The sequence below is a fragment of the Panthera tigris genome, chromosome D3 (assembly GCF_018350195.1).
Source record: "Panthera tigris isolate Pti1 chromosome D3, P.tigris_Pti1_mat1.1, whole genome shotgun sequence".
Lineage (NCBI taxonomy): Eukaryota > Metazoa > Chordata > Mammalia > Carnivora > Felidae > Panthera > Panthera tigris.
The window spans coordinates 56,671,559-56,693,201 of NC_056671.1; the positions used below are offsets into that span (position 1 = coordinate 56,671,559).

General features: G+C 38.0%; 1 protein-coding gene across 1 annotated transcript in view; it reads left to right on the top strand.

Moving 5' to 3' along the window:
* The window catches only part of GALNT1 (polypeptide N-acetylgalactosaminyltransferase 1), a 79,082-nt gene that overhangs the window by 14,082 nt on the left and 43,357 nt on the right, over window positions 1-21,643 (top strand). Inside the window, exons 2-3 of the mRNA XM_007090738.2 lie at window positions 978-1,225; window positions 9,760-9,934. Coding sequence (XP_007090800.1) covers window positions 1,087-1,225; window positions 9,760-9,934 — 314 coding nt within the window. The 5' untranslated portion in view covers window positions 978-1,086. The remainder of the gene's footprint in view (window positions 1-977; window positions 1,226-9,759; window positions 9,935-21,643) is intronic.

Genomic DNA, 21,643 nt, shown 5'->3' on the forward strand with positions numbered 1-21,643 from the left:
TCGTGAGGCACATGTGCAAAGTGTGTTTCTTCTATCCACTTCATCTGAATGCACTTGGCTTGTCTCCCTCCTGATCAGCAGTGACATAGGCCTTTGAGCTTCCATGTCAGCTGCTTATCAGAATGATTCCTGACCTCTCTGAGGTCCCTCACACTGCTCCAGAGCTCCCCAAGATGAGCTCCTTAGTAACAGAAATGTTACTAGTTAGACTATCCCAAATGACTTTCCAAATTGGGTGATAGTTCCTTCCATCATTTTCTTTGGTGTTTTAACAGATTGAGGGGTGGGGTGGGGGGAATAGAAACTAAAGATCAGAGAAGTCTGTAAAATTACTGTCAAGAGCCAGGACTAGGTCTCGGATCTTAAACTCTTTTCTTCTCCATTATACTTGCTGTGAGTGTTTCTGAATGGTGGCTGGTGACTGTAGTGTTTTTAGAATGGGATTCAGTGGAACAGAGGGATAAGAATTAGCCCAATAAACTGCTATCGTACAATACTGGGAGACCTCCTATTAGTCCTTAGGACCTGGAAACCTGAATGTACTGAGAATCACTGGTTTCTTAAACTCCTGTGGCAGTTAATGGCTTAGCATTTAACATAGCAGTTGAATAGAAGGCAGTTCAGCCCTGTGTGTTTCATGGATATGAGATAGTGGCACACTATTGTTTTAATTTGTGTTTTCCTAATACTGAATTGAGCGTTTTTCCGCATTTATAGGCTGTTCAGGTTTCCTTTCTGCATAGTGCTTTTGTATATTCTTCACCCATTTTTCTTTTGGATTGTTATATATTGATTTGTAGGAGTTATTTGTACACTCTTGGCACTATTCATTTTTATGTATTTTACAAGTGTTTTTTAAGTCAAATTTTTAAACTTACTCTGAATAGTAAAATTTCATGTGCATGTTAAATTAATCTTACAGCTCATTTTTAAGGTTCTGATATTTTAAGTTATCTTTTTTCTTTTTGTCTCTATAGGTTATGAACGTGATTTCTGATGAAACTGGATTGGAATAGTTTTCATGATCTTTGCATATTTATATATATATATATATATTTTAAAATTTTGCATTTGACTTAAAGTGCCATGAGAAAATTTGCATATTGCAAGGTGGTCCTAGCCACCTCCTTGATTTGGGTACTCTTGGATATGTTCCTGCTGCTCTACTTCAGTGAATGCAACAAATGTGATGAAAAAAAGGAGCGAGGACTTCCTGCTGGGGATGGTGAGTGACGTTTTACACTGATACATCTGTTTCAATAAGTATGTCACTAGTTTGTTCACTAATTTGGATACTATAAAATTTTCATTTTTTTAGATTAATAGTAATTCCTGACTTCCTAAATATGATGATCATGTTACCAACAGTTTTCCAGTGGGTTCCTCCAACAGTTAAAAATGAGATTCAAGTCTCAGTATAGAGTTGCTGAATTCAATATTTGTGTTCACTGTTACTTGTAGTTAATTTTCTGCAAACTGTATTACCAAGTAATGTGGAGAAACTAATATTAATGGTTTTGAAACTAATAACAACTAATAGTTGGAACCAACAAAATGGTATGGCATTAGTGTAATGACATAAATGCTGAATAGAGTGTTAAAATTTCATTGTTGGGTATTAAAAGATGTTTTTTCCTGCCTTCCCATCTCATTGCTGAGGGAAATCATTCTAGATGGAGGTAGTCTGGAGAGTTCTTTTTGTTAATGCTGTAAATAGCTCCAGTTAGCACTTTTGAGAGGACTTTTGGAAGGATGAGGCTGTATAATAAAGACCACAGTGAGACTGCAGTATCTGGTATGGAAAAAAAAGGAAACACAATTATGAAGGACCTAGGTTTGAAGTCCTGACATTTTGGGCAGTGGACACCTGGAAAATTCAGTTTTGAATACCTGTGTTCAAACCAACAAACAAGTGCTGCTTTTTATTTTTTAACATAATGAAAATGACTTTGCATTATGAGTCAATAATTCAGCTGTTCTGAGCTCTGAACTCTCTATGATTAGTTATAGAAAATCTGGCTATGCAGTAATTCTACTATTTTTAGGAATTCTATGTGAATGATTACTGTTTTAACATCAGTTTTATTTGAATATGTAATCACAGTTAAATTTTTTGTATTTTTATAATGAGAGCACCTGGTCCCCTAAAATTTATAATCTAAAAATATTTGTTTGTATTGGTTAACTGTGCCTACTTACTGTAATTTTTATAGATGGGTTTGTATAACAAGTTCTGTTCATTTCTTCTTGGGAAATTTACCTAAAATTAGATTCAGTTGCTTGCACTGGCTCTAGTAATACCTAGGCTATAATCCCTCCCTGACTTTTTAATTTTCACTTTGCCCTTAAGTTTGTTTTTTTTTTTTTAATCTTTATTTATTTTTGAGAGACCAAGTGTGAGCAGGGGAGAGGCAGAGAGAGACACACACACACACAGAATCTAAAGCAGGCTCCAGGCTCCAAGCTGTCAGCACAGAGCCTGATGTGGGCCTCTAACCCACGAACTGTGAGATCATAACCTGAGCCGAAGTTGGACACTTAACCGACCGAGTCACCCAGGCGCCCCTCCCCTTAAGTTTTAATAAAATATACTTTAATTCAAAGTCAGCTTATTAATTTGTTGACCTTCCTGGTTTACTCTGTGGCTCTGCTGTTTAGTACCTTTGTTGGTTGACTCCTTAACTGTTGTCAGAACTGTAACTCTGTCTAGATTTAACTCAGAGGGCAGGTATTACCATCTACCAGTAAGTTGGATATTCTTTTCCCAAATAGAACAGATTAACTTTCCCCTCACCCTGCTTTAATTTATTGCCATTTATAGCGGAAGCTCATGGTGTTCTATTTTAAACACAGAGACGTAAAAGTTAGAAAGAATAGGACCTTTAGTGTGTGAAGATCCACTTGGTGAATATTTTTAAAACTCTGATATGTGCTGGACAGTATATGTATGCTACACAGTTCAATAACAAAAAATAAGGCAAAATTCCTCCCTTTGAGGAACTCACAGTTCAAGAGGAGAGAAAGAATAAGTAAAATACTGATAGAATAAATAGCATTCTAGAGATGTGCACAAGAGCAGAAAGTGCTGGGAACATCTCGGGGTGTCTGAGAAGGTTCAATAGGGAAATAATGCTCATGTTGAGAAGTGTCATGGTGAGCAGGTGTTTTTTACGTTTGATAAATAAGCAAAGGAAAGAAGCATGTGCAAGATATGCAAGTGAGAGAATAGAGTTGATGGATAGAGAATGTGAGGAAGGAGCACAGATGAAGCTTGGGAGGTTAGCAGAAGCCACATTCCCGAAGGCCTTTTATGGCATCCTGAGGATTTTGGATTTCTTCCTGTAGGCAGTGGCATGCCGTTGAAGGATTTTAAACAAGGGAGTATGTAACCTGATGGGATCCAGACTTTCGGAAGAAAGCCTCGGTGGGCATGTGGCTGACGTACTAGAAGAGAATAAGGCAGCAGCTAGTTGAAGCTGTCATGAAAGTTTAGAGAAGTTCTTAGAGCCTACACTAAAGTGATACTGAGGTAGAAAGGAAAAATATATATACATACGAAATACGTAAACAGTGGAATTTACATAACTTGAGCCACTGAATGTAGGTAGTAATGAAAGAAGAGTTTAAGATACTTCTCAGGTTTCCCTGTTCGATGAATTGATAGGAGGTGGGCCCCCAGACGTGGAGCAGGTTTGGTGGAAGGTGAAAGGATGAGCTGGGTTGGGAGTATTTAACTTGGAAAATTCTGGTAGAGACGTTCTGCAGGAGAGAGCAGTCAAGGCGCAGAATGTAGGTGGTAGCATAAGCCTGGTCTGTGCAGAGGACTGCATCAGGAGCATGTATAGACTCAGAAGGGACAGACCCAGTGTTGAAGAGCATCGTGGAGGTCAGTAAAGAGTCATCTCAGGAAGTTAGAGGTGGAAGGGGAAGCCAGAGGGAGAGTGCTCATGAAAACCCTGGAGTGTTGTTTGTCAAGAGATTTTATCTGCGATGAAGAGGAAGTGTTTCTGTATGTTTCTATATGAGGTTTGTTTTGACCCTGGCAGGTGCCATCTGATTGCCAATAGGTTTGATGTACCTGTGAAGAGTAGAGATGTGTAGCTTATTCTTTAGGAAGCTTCAACACAGAAAAAGGGGTGGTGCATGGGGTGCCTGGCTGGCTCAGTTGATGGAGCATGTGACTTGATCTTGGGGTTGTGAGTTTGAACTCTACATTGGGTGTAGAGATTATTCAAAAATAAAATCTTAATGGAAAAGACAAAAAAGAGAAGGGTAGCGCAGTAGTTAAAGGAATGGAGGCAAAGTTTTATGTTTGTGTGTATTTTTTATGTACATTGAGGGGGAGGTTAAAATGTAAGGGAAAACTAATACCTGAAAAAGCAGGTTCTTAGCAGATGAAACTATGTGGTATCAAAACCATAAGAAAAGGATTGTATTTGAAGAAATTGCCGAGGTTAATACAGTTTTGAAAACAACGGTGGCATGAGCATCAAAGATAAGAAGTAGCTTTTATACAAAGTACAAAGGTAGTAGGTAAAGGAGAAATGGTCTGGGAGTAACGGTGTGGAGATGTGAGATCTCATCCGAACCTTGTGAGACACAGAGAATGACCAGTTCTCCCAGAAGAGGTTTGTGAGGGTGGTGGGCTCTGGGGGGAGGGCAAATTTGAGTGAAATCTGGTAGAAGGGCCTATGTGTTGTGGAGAAAGAGAATGAAGAGGCTTTACATTGGTGGGGGGTAGAGGGGATCAGGCTGTTTCACACGACTGAGGAGGAGGGAAGCATGAGAGAATGGCTGAGCAGTAAGCCAGGAGGTGAGGAAACTGTAGGAAGGGAGACGGGGTGAGAGGCTGAGGGTTCCAGACGGGGCTTCAAAGCTAGCATACTTACTGGTTTATATACTGTAAGAAAGCAGAAACATTCCAGCTATCATTGTAAGCTACATCCCAATCAGAGTTGTTAAAATGTGGAAAAAATATTTTGGAATACATAAAAGAGATAATGCCTAAAAACAGTAGAGATGATAATTGTGTACGGGCGCCTGGGTGGCTCAGTTAGTTAAGTGCCCCACTCTTGATTTCGGCTCTGGTCATGATCTCACAGATAGTGGGATCAAGCTCCTCCTCGGACTTTGTGCTGACGCACAGATTCTCCCTCTCTCTCTGCCTCACCCCTGCCTGTGTGTGCTCTCTCTCTCTCCCTCTCAAAATAAATAAATAAACATTTTTTAAAAAGATGATAATTGTGTAATAAGAGAAAATCATTTATGAGAAGTGGTTTTAGCCTTTTATTTGTATTTTTCCCCCAAAGGGTATCATAACTTTATACCTCTTTATTCTACTTATTTGAGAAAAATACAAGTTAAAATTTGTAAGATTTATTAAAATACATTCAAAGGTAGGTCGTGTGGCTTGTGTATATTAATCTGGTTTGGTGGCATTCAGGGTGAATCTGTAGTTTTCTTGGTAATTAAGTTTTTAAAACATGATACTTTTTGGTTGGCTCATAAGACCAAGAGTTGTGAGTTTGAGCCCCACATTGGGAGTAGAGATTATTTAAAATAAAACATGAGACTTTATTGTTTTATAAGTGAGGTTTACCTGAAATGTAAAATACATTTGTTCTCACATAATACTGTGGATTTAAAACACCTTAGTCTCTCCCTTGTCAGAGTTGATTTGATTTTTAGAAATGATCTGCATGTAAAATTTTATGCCAAGGAAGATTTTCTTTCAGTTCAGAAAATGATATCCAAATCCCATTTCAGTTGGTTTTAAACAAAAATTTCACTGAACTTTTAATTTACATAAAAGACTGGTAAGTAGAGTGCATGGAAAGTTAATGCTTATCATTTAATCTGCAAGTGCATTAGTAGGAAAAATACATTCATTATCCACATGCACTTTATCCTGAGCTCTTTGCCAAAGAAAACTAGTTTACTAGTCCATTTAATTATTTAGGATATTATAATCTCTAAATTAGAGTATTGTGGTGGATTCTGTAAGTCATCTAGTAGTCATATAATTTTTGGTAATTTCTATTATAGCTTGGAAATTTCATGTGTACCAGTAGGTTGAGTTACTTAATGTGGACACTGTACTAGATATTCAGGTTATTAATAAGTACCAGGTGGTCAGATTAGTAACATGTCACAATAGCAGGATTGTATATGTTGTAGAGTTTTGTCTGCTTCTTTAAGATCTTAAGGCCAGAGTTTTACTTCACAGTGATTGGGCAAGATTTTAACTTTCTGGTCATATAGTCTCTTAAGCTATAAGCAATCAAGCTTATACTTACTAGTCCTCACAGAAGTAATATCTAGAGTCCTCCTTCATGCTCCCACAACCCCCAGGGAAAATGTCAAATATAAACAAAAGTAGAGAAATAGAACTCCCATATACCCACCATCTGGCATCAGCAGTTCTCATTTCAGAGCTGGTCTGGTGGCATGGATGTGTGGATGCCTCTTTCTCTCTGTCCTCCCTTTCAATATTTTGTTGTTGATGATGAAGAAAAAATTGGGTGTTTCCCCCCCACCCCCCCAGTTTCCCACAGTTAGGATTTGCATCCCTTTAACACTTTTTGTCATGTCCTTTGGTGTCTTATATTTTCTGTGAATTGATAGGTAGGTCCGAAGGCTTGATCAAATTCAGGATCTCCCTCTTTCCCCCACCACCTCACCCCAGCAAAAATATGTTGTGGGTGGTATTCTGTATAACTTAATACTCTTACTTTTTTTTTTAACTTTTTTAAAATTTATTTTTGAGAGAGAGAGAGCGAGCATGAGTGGGGGAGGAGCAGAGAGAGAGGGAGACATAGAATCCAAAGCAGGCTCCAGGCTGTGAGCTGTCAGCACAGAGCCTGACACGGGGCTCGAACCCACGGCCATGAGATCATGACTTGAGCTGAAGTCAGACACTTAACCAACTGAGCCACCCAGGCACCCCATGCATAACTTAACACTCTTAATTTAAAAGCCAAACAGCATGAAAATGTTTTTTTTTCCATTTTAACTTTAAAGCATCGTCTTATACTAAAATAGGGTTCTGATAACGAAAGATATTTATGATCAGAGCCACTAAATGTCTCCCACCTACTCTTTGTGTTAACTGTGCTCTCCATGCACACAGTAAAATTGCCACATCCAGAACTCTGCTGCTTTCTCTTGACCCCTGAATATCCCAATCCCCAAATCTGTTGGTTGCTTTTTTTTTTTTTCAGAGACAGACTCAATTAGAATTGACTCTAATAAGAGTTTTATAACTTGTGATTTTTAAATATTTAAAATCATATATGGGGATTATACATCTGTACTTGTATTATAGTTTTTATTACACTTGTGATTGGGAAATCTTGAAATTGTATCAACCCTGATATTTAAAGAGCTTAGTTACTTGGCAAACATTAGACAGGCTTTGTTTTTAAAAATCGTTTTACATGAGTTTCCTATAATTTTCCTATAATTGAAGTTATTTGCTAATATATTTTTAAAGTTTATTAATTTTGAGAGAGAGAGAGAGAGATTGAGCTGGGGAAGGGGCAGAGAGGGGGGGAGGAAGGGGGAGAGAGAGAGAGAGAGAGAAAATATGAATGAATGAATGAATCCCAAGCTGGCTCTGCACTGTCAGCATGGAGCCTGATGTGGCACTTGAACTCTTGGACTGTGAGATCATGACCTGAACCAAAACCAAGAGTTTGTCACTTAACCAGCTGAGCCATCCAGGTGCCCCTATTTCCTAATATTTTAATGCCCTCCCCAAATCACAGTTCATTCTGAGAACAAGAGCAAAATTATCTTATACCATTTTTTTTTTCTTGATGGTTGTCTAAGACGGGTGTTTTTATATTCTAGACAGAGTTGTTGAAGACACAGTAATTTCATATTCTCTGGCTCTGGTGTTGGTAGGTTGCTTTGTACCACGATCTGAAACCATCTACAGGTCAGCTTTACCAACTAGGCCTATTCTTGGGCAGATAAAGCCTGGCTGAAGAGAGATGGCTTGTCTACTGCCTTGATGTCTCTATTTTTGTGCAGACTTTTTGGAGGTGCCTAAAACGTAAACAATGGGAGAATAAAATTTTCAGTTTTAAAAATAAACAAGTAATGTACGAAACAGGTATTCAAGAAAATTTTTGTAATGTTTATTTTTGAGAGAGAGGGAGAGTGCACTGCACGCATGAGTCGGGGAGGGAGCAGAGAGAGAGGGAGACAGAATCTGAAGCAGGCTGCAGGCTCCGAAATGTCAGCACAGAGCCTGATGCAGTGCTCAAATTCACAAATTGTGAGATCATGAACTGAGCTGAGGTTGGACGCTTAACCGACAGAGCCACGCAGGTGCCCTCAAAACAGGTATTTTTATCCCATTCTTGGCCTCACCCCATTCTCTACCAATCCCTTTTATTTTTTAAAAATTTTTGCCCCATCCCTTTTAGATGAGAAGTTTAATACACTTTTTTCCAAGTTTAATATATCTGGGAACTTGTTTTTCTTGGAACATTTTTTAACATGTCAAAAGTATAAAACAAGGAATAATATTTCGAAACTGCTGATCTAGAATATTACCCTTTTTATGTTATCACGAGATAACATGACTTAGAATGATCTTTCATGATACTCCACCTTGCTTGATGCTTATTCTGATGTCTATTATCATTTCTAGGGTTTCATTTTGGCTTATTTTGAATAGCACTTTTGCTCTCATTAATTCAGCATATACTTATAAAACTCCTACAGGACACTGTGCTAAACTCCCCAAAAAGTATGCAAATGAATCAAACTTCGGCTAAAAAGAGATCGTAATCTAGTGGGGAGCCCACAAGACAGGTTAACAATCATTATGGAGGTAGTAATTGATTAGAGATCTAAGAGCCCTAAATGAAATGATGTGGCAGTCAGGAGTAGCAGATGATCGCTGCAGAGAGATTTGGAAAAGCTGCAGGCAAAAGAAGCTGTTGTAGCTGGGACTTGAAAGACAAGTAGGGGTTTGGTATTGTAGAAATTGGAATGGGGAGATGCCATGGGAGGGGACCAGTGTGAGCAAAGGCACCAACACAGGAAAACATGAGGCACTTATGAAAGAAAGTAGTGAGTTGCTGTTTGACTGAAGGATGATGACACACTGGAGTGGGCGTGGGGGGTGGCATGGTGGAGGGCTGAATAAGTGTTAGGTTTGGGAAATTTGGTTAAATTTTCTGTTAAAGAGGGGCGCCTGGGTGGTTCAGTTGGTTAAGTGTCCAACTTTGGCTCAGGTCCTGATCTCGCGGTTTGTGAGTTTGAGCCCCATGTCAGGCTCTGTGCTGATAGCTCAGAGCCTGGAGGTGGCTTTGGATTCTGTGTCTCCCTCTTTCTCTGCCTACCCCCACCCCCACTCATGCTCTGTCTCTCTCTTTCTCTCTCAAAAATAAACATTAAAAAAAATCTTTTTTAATTCCCTATTAAAGGGTTAGACTTCAGGAGATCATGGGAATACCACAATAAAGGTCATGCTTTAGAGAGGTTAATGTGGTGACAGTATTTGAGATGGGAACGCCAAGGCTGCGTGCGATTCAGGTGAGTGAGTAGTGCAGGGTGTGGAGGTCTTGAGTGAGGACACTTGTGTGGAAGAGGAAGACAGGGCAGCCCCTAGAAGGTGTCACAGACGTAGAGGACGGGCTCAGAAATGGCTCTGGGTGCTGAGGGCACAATTTAAACTCATGTTATTAAACAGAAATATTTACATTTGCTGTAAAATTGTTAATTAAGTTTCCTCCTTATTCTTAGTTCTAGAGCCAGTACAAAAGCCTCATGAAGGTCCTGGAGAAATGGGGAAACCAGTTGTCATTCCTAAAGAGGATCAAGAAAAGATGAAAGAGATGTTTAAAATCAATCAGTTCAATTTAATGGCAAGTGAGATGATTGCACTCAACAGATCGTTACCAGATGTTAGGTTAGAAGGGTAAGTACCTACTGTGGTCCTGTTGGCATTTAATTAAAATGAAAAGTGTGCTCTCAAGTCCCAGTAAGTTGCACTTCAGTGTTGACTATTCTGAAAGTGAATGTTATATCACTGTTATTACTTATCCCATTTAACTTATTAAATGTTGATGAAAATAGTACTGATCATTAGGCTATATATTTTAGGCTTTAGATTAGAAGTGTATTTTAAACTTATCAAAATGTTCCTATAATCAGCTTTTTAAAAAAGATTCTTTTAAGTTGTAACTTAAAACAGTAATGTATATAGTCATAGGTGTACATATTAGTGAATTTTTACATACACATATACACCTGTCTCATCATTATCCAAATCAAGATATGTGTGTTAAATGAATATACCATAATTTATTTACACATTGATAGACATTTGGGTTGTTTCCACCCTTTGACTATTATGAACAAAGCAGTTGTGACATTCTTATGCGTGTCTTTTGGAGGACTTAGACTCTTGTTTCTGTTTGGTATGTCTAGGGGAAAGGAGTAGGTTATACATATATCTAGCATTAGTATGTGCTGCCAAACATTTTTCCAGGACGATTGTGCCAATTTGCATTCCCACCCCCAATATAAGAGGCCCAGTTGCTGCGTGTGAAAGGTACACAAGATATCTGGGCTAGGGGACAACAGGCCCAGTGAAGAGCAAAGGAACTATGCAGAAAACACACGGAACAAGTGGGCAGATACATGTAGCTCCTGAGACCCTACCACCTTGCCCTCTGTGGCTCCCATTGATGCCAACAGCCAGGCCTTCCCTCTCCCTCTCCAGGCAAGAGATTGGAGGATCATTCGTAACACAATAGGACTAAACACAGAGAGGGGGAGGAAAACTGATATTAAGCATCATTCAGAGCTAATAATCACCTTTTTGGTTCCCTATTTTTATAACAAATAGGTAACCAAGGAATACTAGACGATCACAAGAAACCCTCAAACATGGAAAGTATAGTCCCCAAAAAGAGAAGTAAGTAATTTGGGAGAAGCAAAAACTCTTCAGGTAGAAGAAAACTTAAAAAAAATAATCCCAAAGAAATAAAATATTACAACCATAAAACAAGAGTAGGATACTATTCAAAAGATACACTAGGAGAGCCAAAAAGAGTTTTTGGGAGTTTAAAAAGAAAGAAAGAAAAAGGCAGAACTCAATAGCAGCTCAGCAGCAACCCTAGAAACAAAGGAGCAACATTCTAGAGGAAAACAATTTCCAACCTAGAATTCTATATCTGTCCAAACTTGCAGTCAAACACACAGGTTAAAAAGGGACATTTTTAGAAATCCAAAAAGGTCTCATAACACTGAGCTGCCACACATCCTTTCTTGGGAAGTTACTGGAGATTATGCTTCACCAAGTGAGGACTCAAACCAGGGAAAAGATGGACACAGGATATAGAAGACAGGAGATGTGACATAAAATAAATGTGGTGAGAATCCCTTGAGGATGGTGAAGGGAGAGCCCTGGATGAGAGTTGTGTAGGCCAAGAGGCAGCCCATCCAGATGGAAGGAGGCCAGGATACTCATGCCCTGGAGAGACTTCAAGAAGATGGGGGATGGTACTGCTGAATGTCTCTAGAAGAGATTTAAATCTGACAATTGATGGGGAGTTTGGGATGCAGTTAATATTGTGCATATAAAAATTAAACCGGGGTGGGGGGGATTGAGAGTATCTATATGTTCATCCAGCAGATTCATTGTAAATCTTAGGTTTTCACAAGCTATTTACTCTTCTGAACAATTTTAGAACAATTTTCTTACTAAAGAAAGCCAGACTCTTCAGGGAAGCCTGCAGTTAAAATTTGAATGATGTCTATGTTAAAAAAGACTCAATTATTTTTGTTTTGGCAAAGTTATTTTTGTAATTGTATTAATTCCCCTATGTACATTATCACTCTTAACACATTTTGTTAAGCATTTACGTTTTGAACAGTGTTTAAATGGTGTGATACACATGCTTGTGCACTGAATTTTGGGCTTGTTGAAGACTGCTCAGATTCGAAAGTCTTACTTTGCACAAGCTGCTGATACATAGTCCTTCTTGCCAGACATTTGGGCCCCGTGGGAGTGGGCCACTTAAGGAAGCCGGCACAAAGTCACTACTGCAACTGAGTAGCCTTTTTACACCTTCTTGCTCCATCTCTGTGCAAGTGTCCTTTAAAGTTGTTGTTTGTTTAACTTTTATTGTGGGAAGTTTCAAATGTATACAGAAGGAGACAGTAGTATAATGAATCCTCATGTGTTCATCACCTTGCTTCAATAATCCCTAATAGTCTCGTCTCTTAATGCCCTTTTATATGTCCCCCCAACAGTCTCTGTCTCCTGGTATTTACACCTCTATGTATTTTCTTCCTGCACTGCACTAGCATTGGTCTGTATGACCAGTAGAACACAGTACAAGTGATGGAGTGTCGCTTTCAGGATTAGGTTATAAAATGCATTGTGGTTTCCAGTTTGGTTTTTTATTCTCACTTGGATTATTAGCTCTGAGATTACCCAGTTGACTTGACATGAGCACCCCTGTGGTAAAGCCCATTTGGTTTGTGGCCTTTTGTGGATAACCAGCTGAGTGCTCTTAGAAGCAGATTCTCCTATTCCAGGCAAAGGCATATCATTTGTAAATATTTCATTATGTATCTCTGAAAGATAAGGACTTACAGAGAAAGGAAGGAAGGTAGGAAGGTTATGAAACCATTTTTATACCTGAAAAAATAATTAACAGTGACTCCTTAATAACATGAAATACCTAGGTAGTGTTCAGATTTCCCTAGTTACGTCATACTTTTATTTTTTTTGTAGTATTTGTATCAGGATCCCAATAAGGTCCACACATTGCAACTGGCGAACAGGTCTCTTAATTAAGTCTTTCTTAGTCTCTGTAAGTTTCCTCTCCATCTTTTTTCTCCTTAGAGTTTTGTTATTGGAAGACCAGGCTGAATGTCTTGTATCTTTCCTCAGCCTGCATTTTCTGGACTGTGTCACTGTGGTGTCGTTGGCTCTTCCTCTGTTCCCTCTCTTCGCTGTGGATTGGTAGCTTAAAGGCATTTTGTACCAGTATCCTTCAAGTCAACTAAATTGTGTGCTTGTGGTAGGAAAGGTGTGCACTCTGGTCAGTCATGTGCATCTCCATTGGACAGGTGCGTTCTGTGTCCCATCTGTCTGTTTTTTTCTTTTGGAACTCCCATTAGCCAGGCTCTGGGCTACTCGAATTGATTCTTTTAGTCTCTTATATTTTCATCTGCTCTTTTTTCTCCTTCCAGGGAAAAATCCTAGACTATCTTTGAGCTATTCTCTTGAATTTATTTGTTAAATTTTTTATTACTAAGTCTTTGCCATTGTTATCTGGCATTTTAAAAATGTAGGCACAAAATTCTGCACTTTACCATTTTTATACATGTAAGAATTTGTGAGATATTTAGTATAACAATAGCATTTTAATCTTTCTAGTTCTTAATTTTTTTCAGTTTATTTATTTTGAGAGAGAGAGAGAGACAATGAGCAGGGGAGGGGCAGAGAGCAAGGGAGACAGAATCCGAAGCAGGCTCTGTGCTCTCAGCACAGAGCCCAGTGTGGGGCTCAAACCCACAAACCGTGAGATTATGACCAGAGCTGAAATCAAGAGTTGGATGCTTAACCGACTGAGCCACCCAGCTGCTTCAGCCTTTCTACTTTTTAAAGTAAATTTAACTTTGGTTTAAAAAATAATCAGTTCCATGAGGCAGGCTGCTGTTAAAGGTCTTCAGAAAAATTGCCGGGGCCAGGATAATTGAATTGGCTTTGAATCCAGGTCATCTGGCTCTTACTTCTCTTTTCTCTTTTCCTAATTGCTGAAAGCTACTTTTTTTCATTTTCTTAACCATTCCTTCTAATGCTAGGTGAAATTATGGAAACTGATTCAAGTAATGTATTTGGTAGAATTCTGTTGATTTTCTTACATCAGATAAGCTCCTCTAGATAACTTGGGATGAATTTGTGGAGGTTGCTTTGCTTATATTTTTTTAAGATTTTGTATTTTCCAGGTGCTTTATAAATAATTGGCATTTCTGGGGTGCCTGGGTGGCTCAGTCGGTTAAGTGTCTGACTTCGGCTCAGGTCATGATCTCACAGTTTGTGGGTTTGAGCCCCATGTCGGGCTCTGTGCTGACAGCTCAGGGCCTGGAGCCTGCTTCAGATTCTGTGTCTCCCTCTCTCTCCGCCCCTCCCCTGCTCCTGCTCTGTCTCTTTCAAAAATAAATAAACATTTAAAAAATTTTTTTAATAATTGGCATTTTTTTCTTTTCTTTGTTTATTTATTTTTGAGAGAGACAGAGTGCAAGAAGGGGAGGGGCAGAGAACGAGGGAGACACAGGATCCAAAGCAGGCTCCAGGCTCTGAGCTGTCAGCACAGAGCCCAACATGGGGCTCAAACTCATAAACTTGAGATCATGACCTGAGCTGAAGTTGGTTGCTTAACCGACTGAGCCATCCAGGTGCCCCACATAATTGGTATTTCTAAGGCTGATAGATATTTTGTTTCATTTAGATAAAATTTTGTTGTGAATATTCTAGCATAAATACTACTTTTTTGTACCTGTCTTCTAATTTGGTTTCTACCTGCTTCGTGAAATGTAAATTTTTCTGTTATAGAAATTTAGCAGATTCCCTGATGTTTTTTATCTTTTGCCTCAGAGAGACCTGATAAATTATAGTTTAAAAACATGCTTCAAAATATTTGTCTTGAAACTTTTTATATGTATTTTTTATTTTGTATTTGCCATCTTTTACTAGGGATCTCAGAAATTTTATTTTTGTGAAAAACTAACCTTCTGTTTCCTTTAATTATTTCTCAAAAATAAAATCATCTAAACATCCAGAAAGCTATAGGAGGTAACAAACCTTTGTATCAACCACCAGCTTTATTGAAGCTTCAGCTGCCATATTTTCTTTATATTTTGCTTTTAGCAATAAAACTTTATGGCTATAGTTGAATCCCTTTGTATCCTCCTCCTCAGTTCCAGGCCACTTCTCTCTAACAGTCGTTCTGATTTTTCCATTTATCCTTACTGTTCATGTTTTAAAAGTACTTTTATATGTCTATATATATAAAATATAGTGTACTTACATATTTTTAACTTAACAAATGGTAGTACAGCATATGGATATGCACATATCCTTCTGCAACTTTTTAAAAATTGTTTTCGTTCAGGCATTGATTTTGAGATTTATTCATGTCAGTACATGTAATTCTGGATGATTTATTTTTACTTCTTTGTAGAAGTCCATTGTATGAATATGCCATAATTTATCTATTATTGTTTTACTTTATGTGTACATATTTTGCAGTTATGTCTCTGTAAACATCCTTTTACATATATTCCTTTCTGTAGATGTAACAGTTTTCTGTAGAATAGTGCTTTTCAAATTATAATTCATGACCCTTTACTTACTAATGGATTGTGAAATCAGTCGTGAATACCTGTTAGCATTTTAGTTAGTGAAATAGAAGACATCGGAGTGTGTTTTCGTGTAGTAATATTTTTCATTAATCATTGTTTCAGGATGTGTGCACTGGATTAACATAAAATGTATTTGTTACTGTGGGTTATGGTCAGAAGTGTTTGACAGTTGAAGTGAAATTATTGTGCTGAGAGGCATGTGCTCTTTTATTTCAGTCGATTTTTTAAAAATACTGCTCCCACACTGTTTTCACCAGTTTACATTTTCCAGCTATAGAGAATGAGAGACTTCCTTTCTGCACATACTCATGCAGAGGATAATAGTGGCATGGACTGGGCTAGCGCAGGTGGAGAAGTTTTAAAATTCTGATTGCATCTTTAAGATAGAACCTATCAGAATGCTGGTGGGTTGGGTATGGAGTAAAAGAGAAAAGGAGGAGTAAGAATTTAGGTCTGAGCAGCCGTCTGAATTGCAGAGATACTTGCCAAAATAGAGGGGGAAAATAGGAATATGGGATTGGTTGAGATAGCAATCAGAGTGGATGAGATGAAAAGGAGGCGAGGTTGAGTGACTGCTGTTTCAGCTTTTGAAGAGTGAGAAGAGGAAGATCTAGCCAAAGGGTACGAAAACATGAGGTATGAGGGGGGAAAGCATATGGAAGTCAAGCAAATGTTTGAAAGGAGTAAGTGGTCAACTGTGCTGCTGAGATGTGAGGAGGAGGAGGTCTGTAAATGGCCCAGTGGATTTCAGGGTGTGGAGACTGTTGGAACTTAGATAACATTGTTTCTGTGGAGTGATAGGAATGAGACCCTCATTTAAAAGAATGAGGAAGAGGGGCGCCTGGGTGGCTCAGTCGGTTAAGCGGCCGACTGCGGCTCGGGTCACGATCTCGCGGTCCGTGAGTTCGAGCCCCGCGTCAGGCTCCGTGCTGACAGCTCAGAGCCTGGAGCCTGTTTCAGATTCTGTGTCTCCCTCTCTCTGACCCTCCCCGTTCATGCTCTGTCTCTCTCTGTCTCAAAAATAAACACTAAAAAAATTAAAAAAAAAAAGAATGAGGAAGAACTTACAGTTTCTGTAATGGCAGCCTCAGTGTTTCAAATCACCTCTTCAGTTGAGGACAATGAGAAAGTTAGGAAAAAGTGTATACATTTTTTTATATATAAGTCGTTTGCTTGAAAGCATCTGGATGTTAGATGGCAGAGCTTAGAAGGCAGTGAAGAATTATGGAGCCAAGGGATGCCTCGGTGGCTCAGTTGGTTAAGTGTCTGACTTCATTCAGCTCAGGTCATGATCTCACAGTTCGTGAGTTTGAGCCCTGTTTCAGGCTCTGTGCTGACGGCTCAGAGCCTGGAGCCTGCTTCAGATTCCGTGTCTCCCTTTCTCTCTGCCCCTCCCTTCTTGCACTTTGGCTCTCTCTCTCAAAAATAAACAAACATTATTTAAAAAAAAAAAAAAAAAAAAAGAGTTACGGAGCCAAAATATGGGAGAAGATAAAAACTCAGAAACAAGCCTGGAACTTTTACCAGGGGGCCCTCTACTGATTCCAGAAAGTGTATACTGAGAAACTAAATAGTGCTTTTGATAGCCTTTTGGTGCTGGGACATAAAACCTATAGTCCAGAGCCTAATGTGTGTATGTGGTTAAGGGGAGAGTCAGATAGCCCTTCCTGCATGCTTTAGTTTTAGGTTCCTAGAAATAGTGATGAAATTCAAGTAGATCAGCCCTGGCAGTGACTGAAGCCCAAGTTTAAACCATCTTAACCCAGGAAACTGAATTAAGATGATTAAGATTTACTGGTGCCTCCGGCTCCCCCTAGATTCAAATGTAAATCCTCTCCATAGAAAGCTATTAGGCCAGTGAATTTTTATTTTTATTTTTTTAAGTTTATTTATTTATTTATGTTTGACAGAGGAAGAGAGTGTGCAAGTGGGGGAGGGGTGGAGGGAGAGAGAGAGAATCCCTAGCAGGCTCTGTACTGTCAGGGCAGAGCCAGATGTGGGGCTCAAACCCACAAACCATGACATCATGACCTGAGCCAAAGTCAGCCAATTAAGCCACCCAGGTGCCCCAGGCCAGTAAATTTTTAAATGGTATTTCATGTACCGTGCCTGGCTTCGCTAGACACCTGAGGAAATAAGGCAACATGAAAAAACAAACAAACAAAAAAAAAACAACTAACAATAGACAGTGGAAATAGACCCAGGTAAGGGAGTTAACAGGCACAGACTTTAAAATGATTGTACATAATATTAATGTGTTCAAGGAGATTTTTAAAAAAGATTGAGAATTTCAGCAGGGAACTAGAATCTATTAGAAAATAACCAAGTGGAAATTTTAGAATTGGGAAAGTACAATAATAAAAAGTAAAAACATAATGGATGGGTTTAATAGCAGATGAGATCTAGCTAAAGAGAAAATTAGTGACTGAATTATAGATCAGAAGTAAATATCCAGAGTGAAGCATGGAAGATAGAAAACAGAGATAGAATGAGAAGTGTAGAGTTGTCAACAAATTGTAGTCAAAGTAAGAAAGAGAATAGAGCAGTAGCAGTATTCAAAAGTACAATGGCTAAGAATTTTCTAAAACTGATGCTAAAACGGTAAGGCACAATATCAATAATTTTGATGAATTTTCAGCAGGATGCTGGCCACATCATAATATTGCAAGCCAGAGCTAGAGAAAAGAATTGTAAAAACAAGCAAAGGGGCGGAGGGGACGGTGAAGATTACCTTCAAGGATACAACAATTGGGGCGCCTGGGTGGCTCAGTCAGTTGGGCGGCTGACTTTGGCTCAGGTCATGATCTCGCAGTCTGTGAGTTTGAGCCCCTCGTCGGGCTCTGTGCTGACCACTCAGAGCCTGAAGCCTGTTTGGGATTCTGTGTCTCCCTCTCTCTCTGACCCTCCCCCATTCATGCTCTGTGTCTCTCTGTCTCAAAAATAAATAAATGTTACAAAAAACAACAAAAAAAAAGATACAACAGTTGAGTCTGACAGCTGACCTCTCTGCTGACTTTTCAAGAGAAAAAATAAAGAAGCCAAAAGATGATAACATGGTGCCTTTTATAGTCTGAGAGATAACTTTAAGCCTAAAATTCTATATCCAGCCAAGATACCAAGTATCTTTCAAAAATAAAAACCTGTAAGATAAACAAAACTGAGATAATTCAATACCTACACTAAAATATAGTAAAGAGTGTTCTCTAAGCAAAAAAAAAAAAAAGAAAAAAAAATCCCACTGGAGTGATCAGGTATAGAAATGAAGGAAGAGCAGTGGAAGTGGTAAATTTGTAGATGAATTAATGTCAACATATAATGGTTTTTTGGGTGTGTGTGTGTATGTGTGTTGTCAAGTCATGGGTAAAAATGCCAGTTAATATTAGACTTTAATAAATAAATCAAGGTTGTATATTGCAATTTTTAAGGTTACCACCAGAAGAAGGTAAATGTTAGTAGAATGGAGGAAGTAGAAATTTAAAAAATTTAAATTCAGGGGCACCTGGCTGGCTCAGCTGGTAGAGCATGTGACTCTTGATCTCATGGTCATGAGTTCAAGCCCCATGGTGGGCATAGAGCCCACTTAAAAAAAATTCAAAAGAGGGAAAGAAAGGAGAGAAAAGGGCAACTATTTCTATTTATGTAAGATCATGGATTTAAACGCAAATGTATAATTAAATGTAGTGAAGGTTTTAAAGGATTTTAGATTAAGAAAAATGACGACTATATATATTATTGTAAGAGGCAGACATTAAAAAAAAAAAGGATATAGGAACATGTAGGGTAAAGAATAGAACAAAACATACCTGATCTATATTACTGTCAGGTAAATAGAGGAGACTTCAAGGCAAAAAGCTTAACTGCATTAAGAAGAAAATATTTTATCCTAGTTGACAATGTAAATACTGAGTATCAGAACTTGTGAGGTACAGCTAATTCCATGTCCAGGTAAAAATAAATACATTTAAATGCAGTGTTAATGTTTTTAAAAAGATAGAATATAAATGAACTATCATAAGAAATTAGAAAAAGGACAGCAAATTGACTTAAAAAAAATGGAGGAATGGAATCTAAAGTTAATAAGCAAATTTACAATAGAGGAACAACAAATCCAGAAGTTGGTTCTTTGAAAATGCTAATAAAATTGACCAGTCAAGAAAATAAGAAGAGGGACAAATAATCCGTATAAGGTATGAAAAAGGTAACATTACCATAGATGCTGACCTCAAAAGACAATATATTTCAAAGAGCAGAGCTTAATACAGCAGAATGTAAACATAGAGTATGGAGTCAACAAAGCCAATTGTTAGTTATTTCAAAAGATCAAAAATCAAAAAACCCTTTTTTTTAAAATTTAAAATATTTATTTATTTTGAGAGAAAGAGATCATGCGTGAGCAAAGGAAGGACAGAAAGAGGGAATCCCAAGCAAGATTTGTACTGTGAGTGCAGAGCCCAACAGGGGGCTCGATCTCACAAACCACGAGATCATGACCTGAGCCAAAATCGAGTCAGACGCTTAACCAACTGAGCCATCCAGGCACCCCTCAAAAAACCCATTCCTAAATAACAACTATCATGAATGGAAAAGAGGACAATTACCACACATCCTGCAGACATTTAAAAAATTGTAAGTAGATAGTATAATCCCCCAGGTATCCCAAAATCAGCATAATCTTGATATGAAAATCTGACAAGGGCTTGATAAGAAAGGAATATTATAGACCAGTCTCATTGATATAGATAAACATAGATGTAGGATTCTAAATAAAATGTTAATCAGCTAAATCTGGCAATATGTAAAATTAATACCTTAAAACAAAATTGGCTTATGCCAGCATGCAAGGTTGATTTAATATTTGAAAATCATTTAAAGTCACCACATTAACAGGAATAAAGGAAAGAAGTCATGTTATTTCAGGAGATCTAGAAAAAGGATTTGATCAAAATGTGTCACTGGTTCTGACATAAATTCTAGCAAACTAGGAATGAAAGGGAACCTCCTTAATCTGATAAAACGTGTCTACCGAAACCAAAATGAAACAAAGCCTCTCAATAGTGAAAGTGTTCAATTTGAGACCTGGAACATGACATAGGTGTGTATTATTACTTCTGTTCAATGTTAGGCAGGAGGTTTTAGCCAAAATAAGGTGGGTAAGCAAAAGAAATAATAGTTATAAGTACTAGAAAAGAAAAATTAAAATCTACTATTTGAAATTGACATGGTAATATATAACGAAAATTCATAAAAAATACAGTCAAAGGATTAGAATCAATAAGTGTTTAGCTATGTTGATTGTTTTAAGGTTGATGCTTATAAAGAAAATCAATTGTATTTCTAGGTCACTTTTCTAACAAAAGGCAATAAATTTTTTAAAAATACCACTTACAGTGCGGTCAGAAAATATCAGATATCAGAAACTCTCTTCAAAGAAAATTCTAAAATGTTATTGAGAGAAATTAAAAACCTAAATAATGGAGAAATGCCTGTGTCTGTGGATGGACAGTTCAATGTTATAAAAATATTGACTTTCTCCAAATTGATTTACAGATTCAGTGCATTTCTAGTCATCACGTGTGTGTGTGTGTGTGTGTGTGTGTGTGTGTGTGTGTGTGTGTGATTTGACAAATTGGTTCTCAAATGTAACTGGAAGTGCAAAGACCCAGAAGAGCCAGACGTTTTTGTGGAAAAATAAAGTTGGGGGGTTTGCAGTAACAGTTATCAAAATTACTCAGAAAAGTATAGTAAGGTAGTGTGGTATTTTTGGAAGGATAGACAGATTGGTGAAACAAAATGGAGTTTAAAACCAGTCCCATACTACGTGAACACTTGGTTTAGGGCAAAAATGGTACTGCATAGTAGTAGAAGAATGATCTCCTAAAGAAAAAAGTAAGAAGTGCTGGAATTTAAGGACAAAACTGAAACTCACTCTTTCTCACACCATACAGAAAATCATTTTCATGTGTTTTTCAGATAGAAATGTGAAGGCAAAGCAATGAAGTAGATCACATAGAATATTATTATGGGCTTGAAAGAAGGGAAGGTTTCTTAAACAAGGCAAAAAAACACCCAAAAATGTAGGAAAAGTTTGATAAATGGGACTGCATTAAAGACTTCCTGTTCATTAAAAAAAAAAAAAAAGTGAAAAGAAAAATACATTGAAAAGACAAGTTACAGAAGATCCAGCAAAATGCTCAGATCCAGAATATATGAGTAACTCCTATGTATCAGTAAAAGAAGACAGACA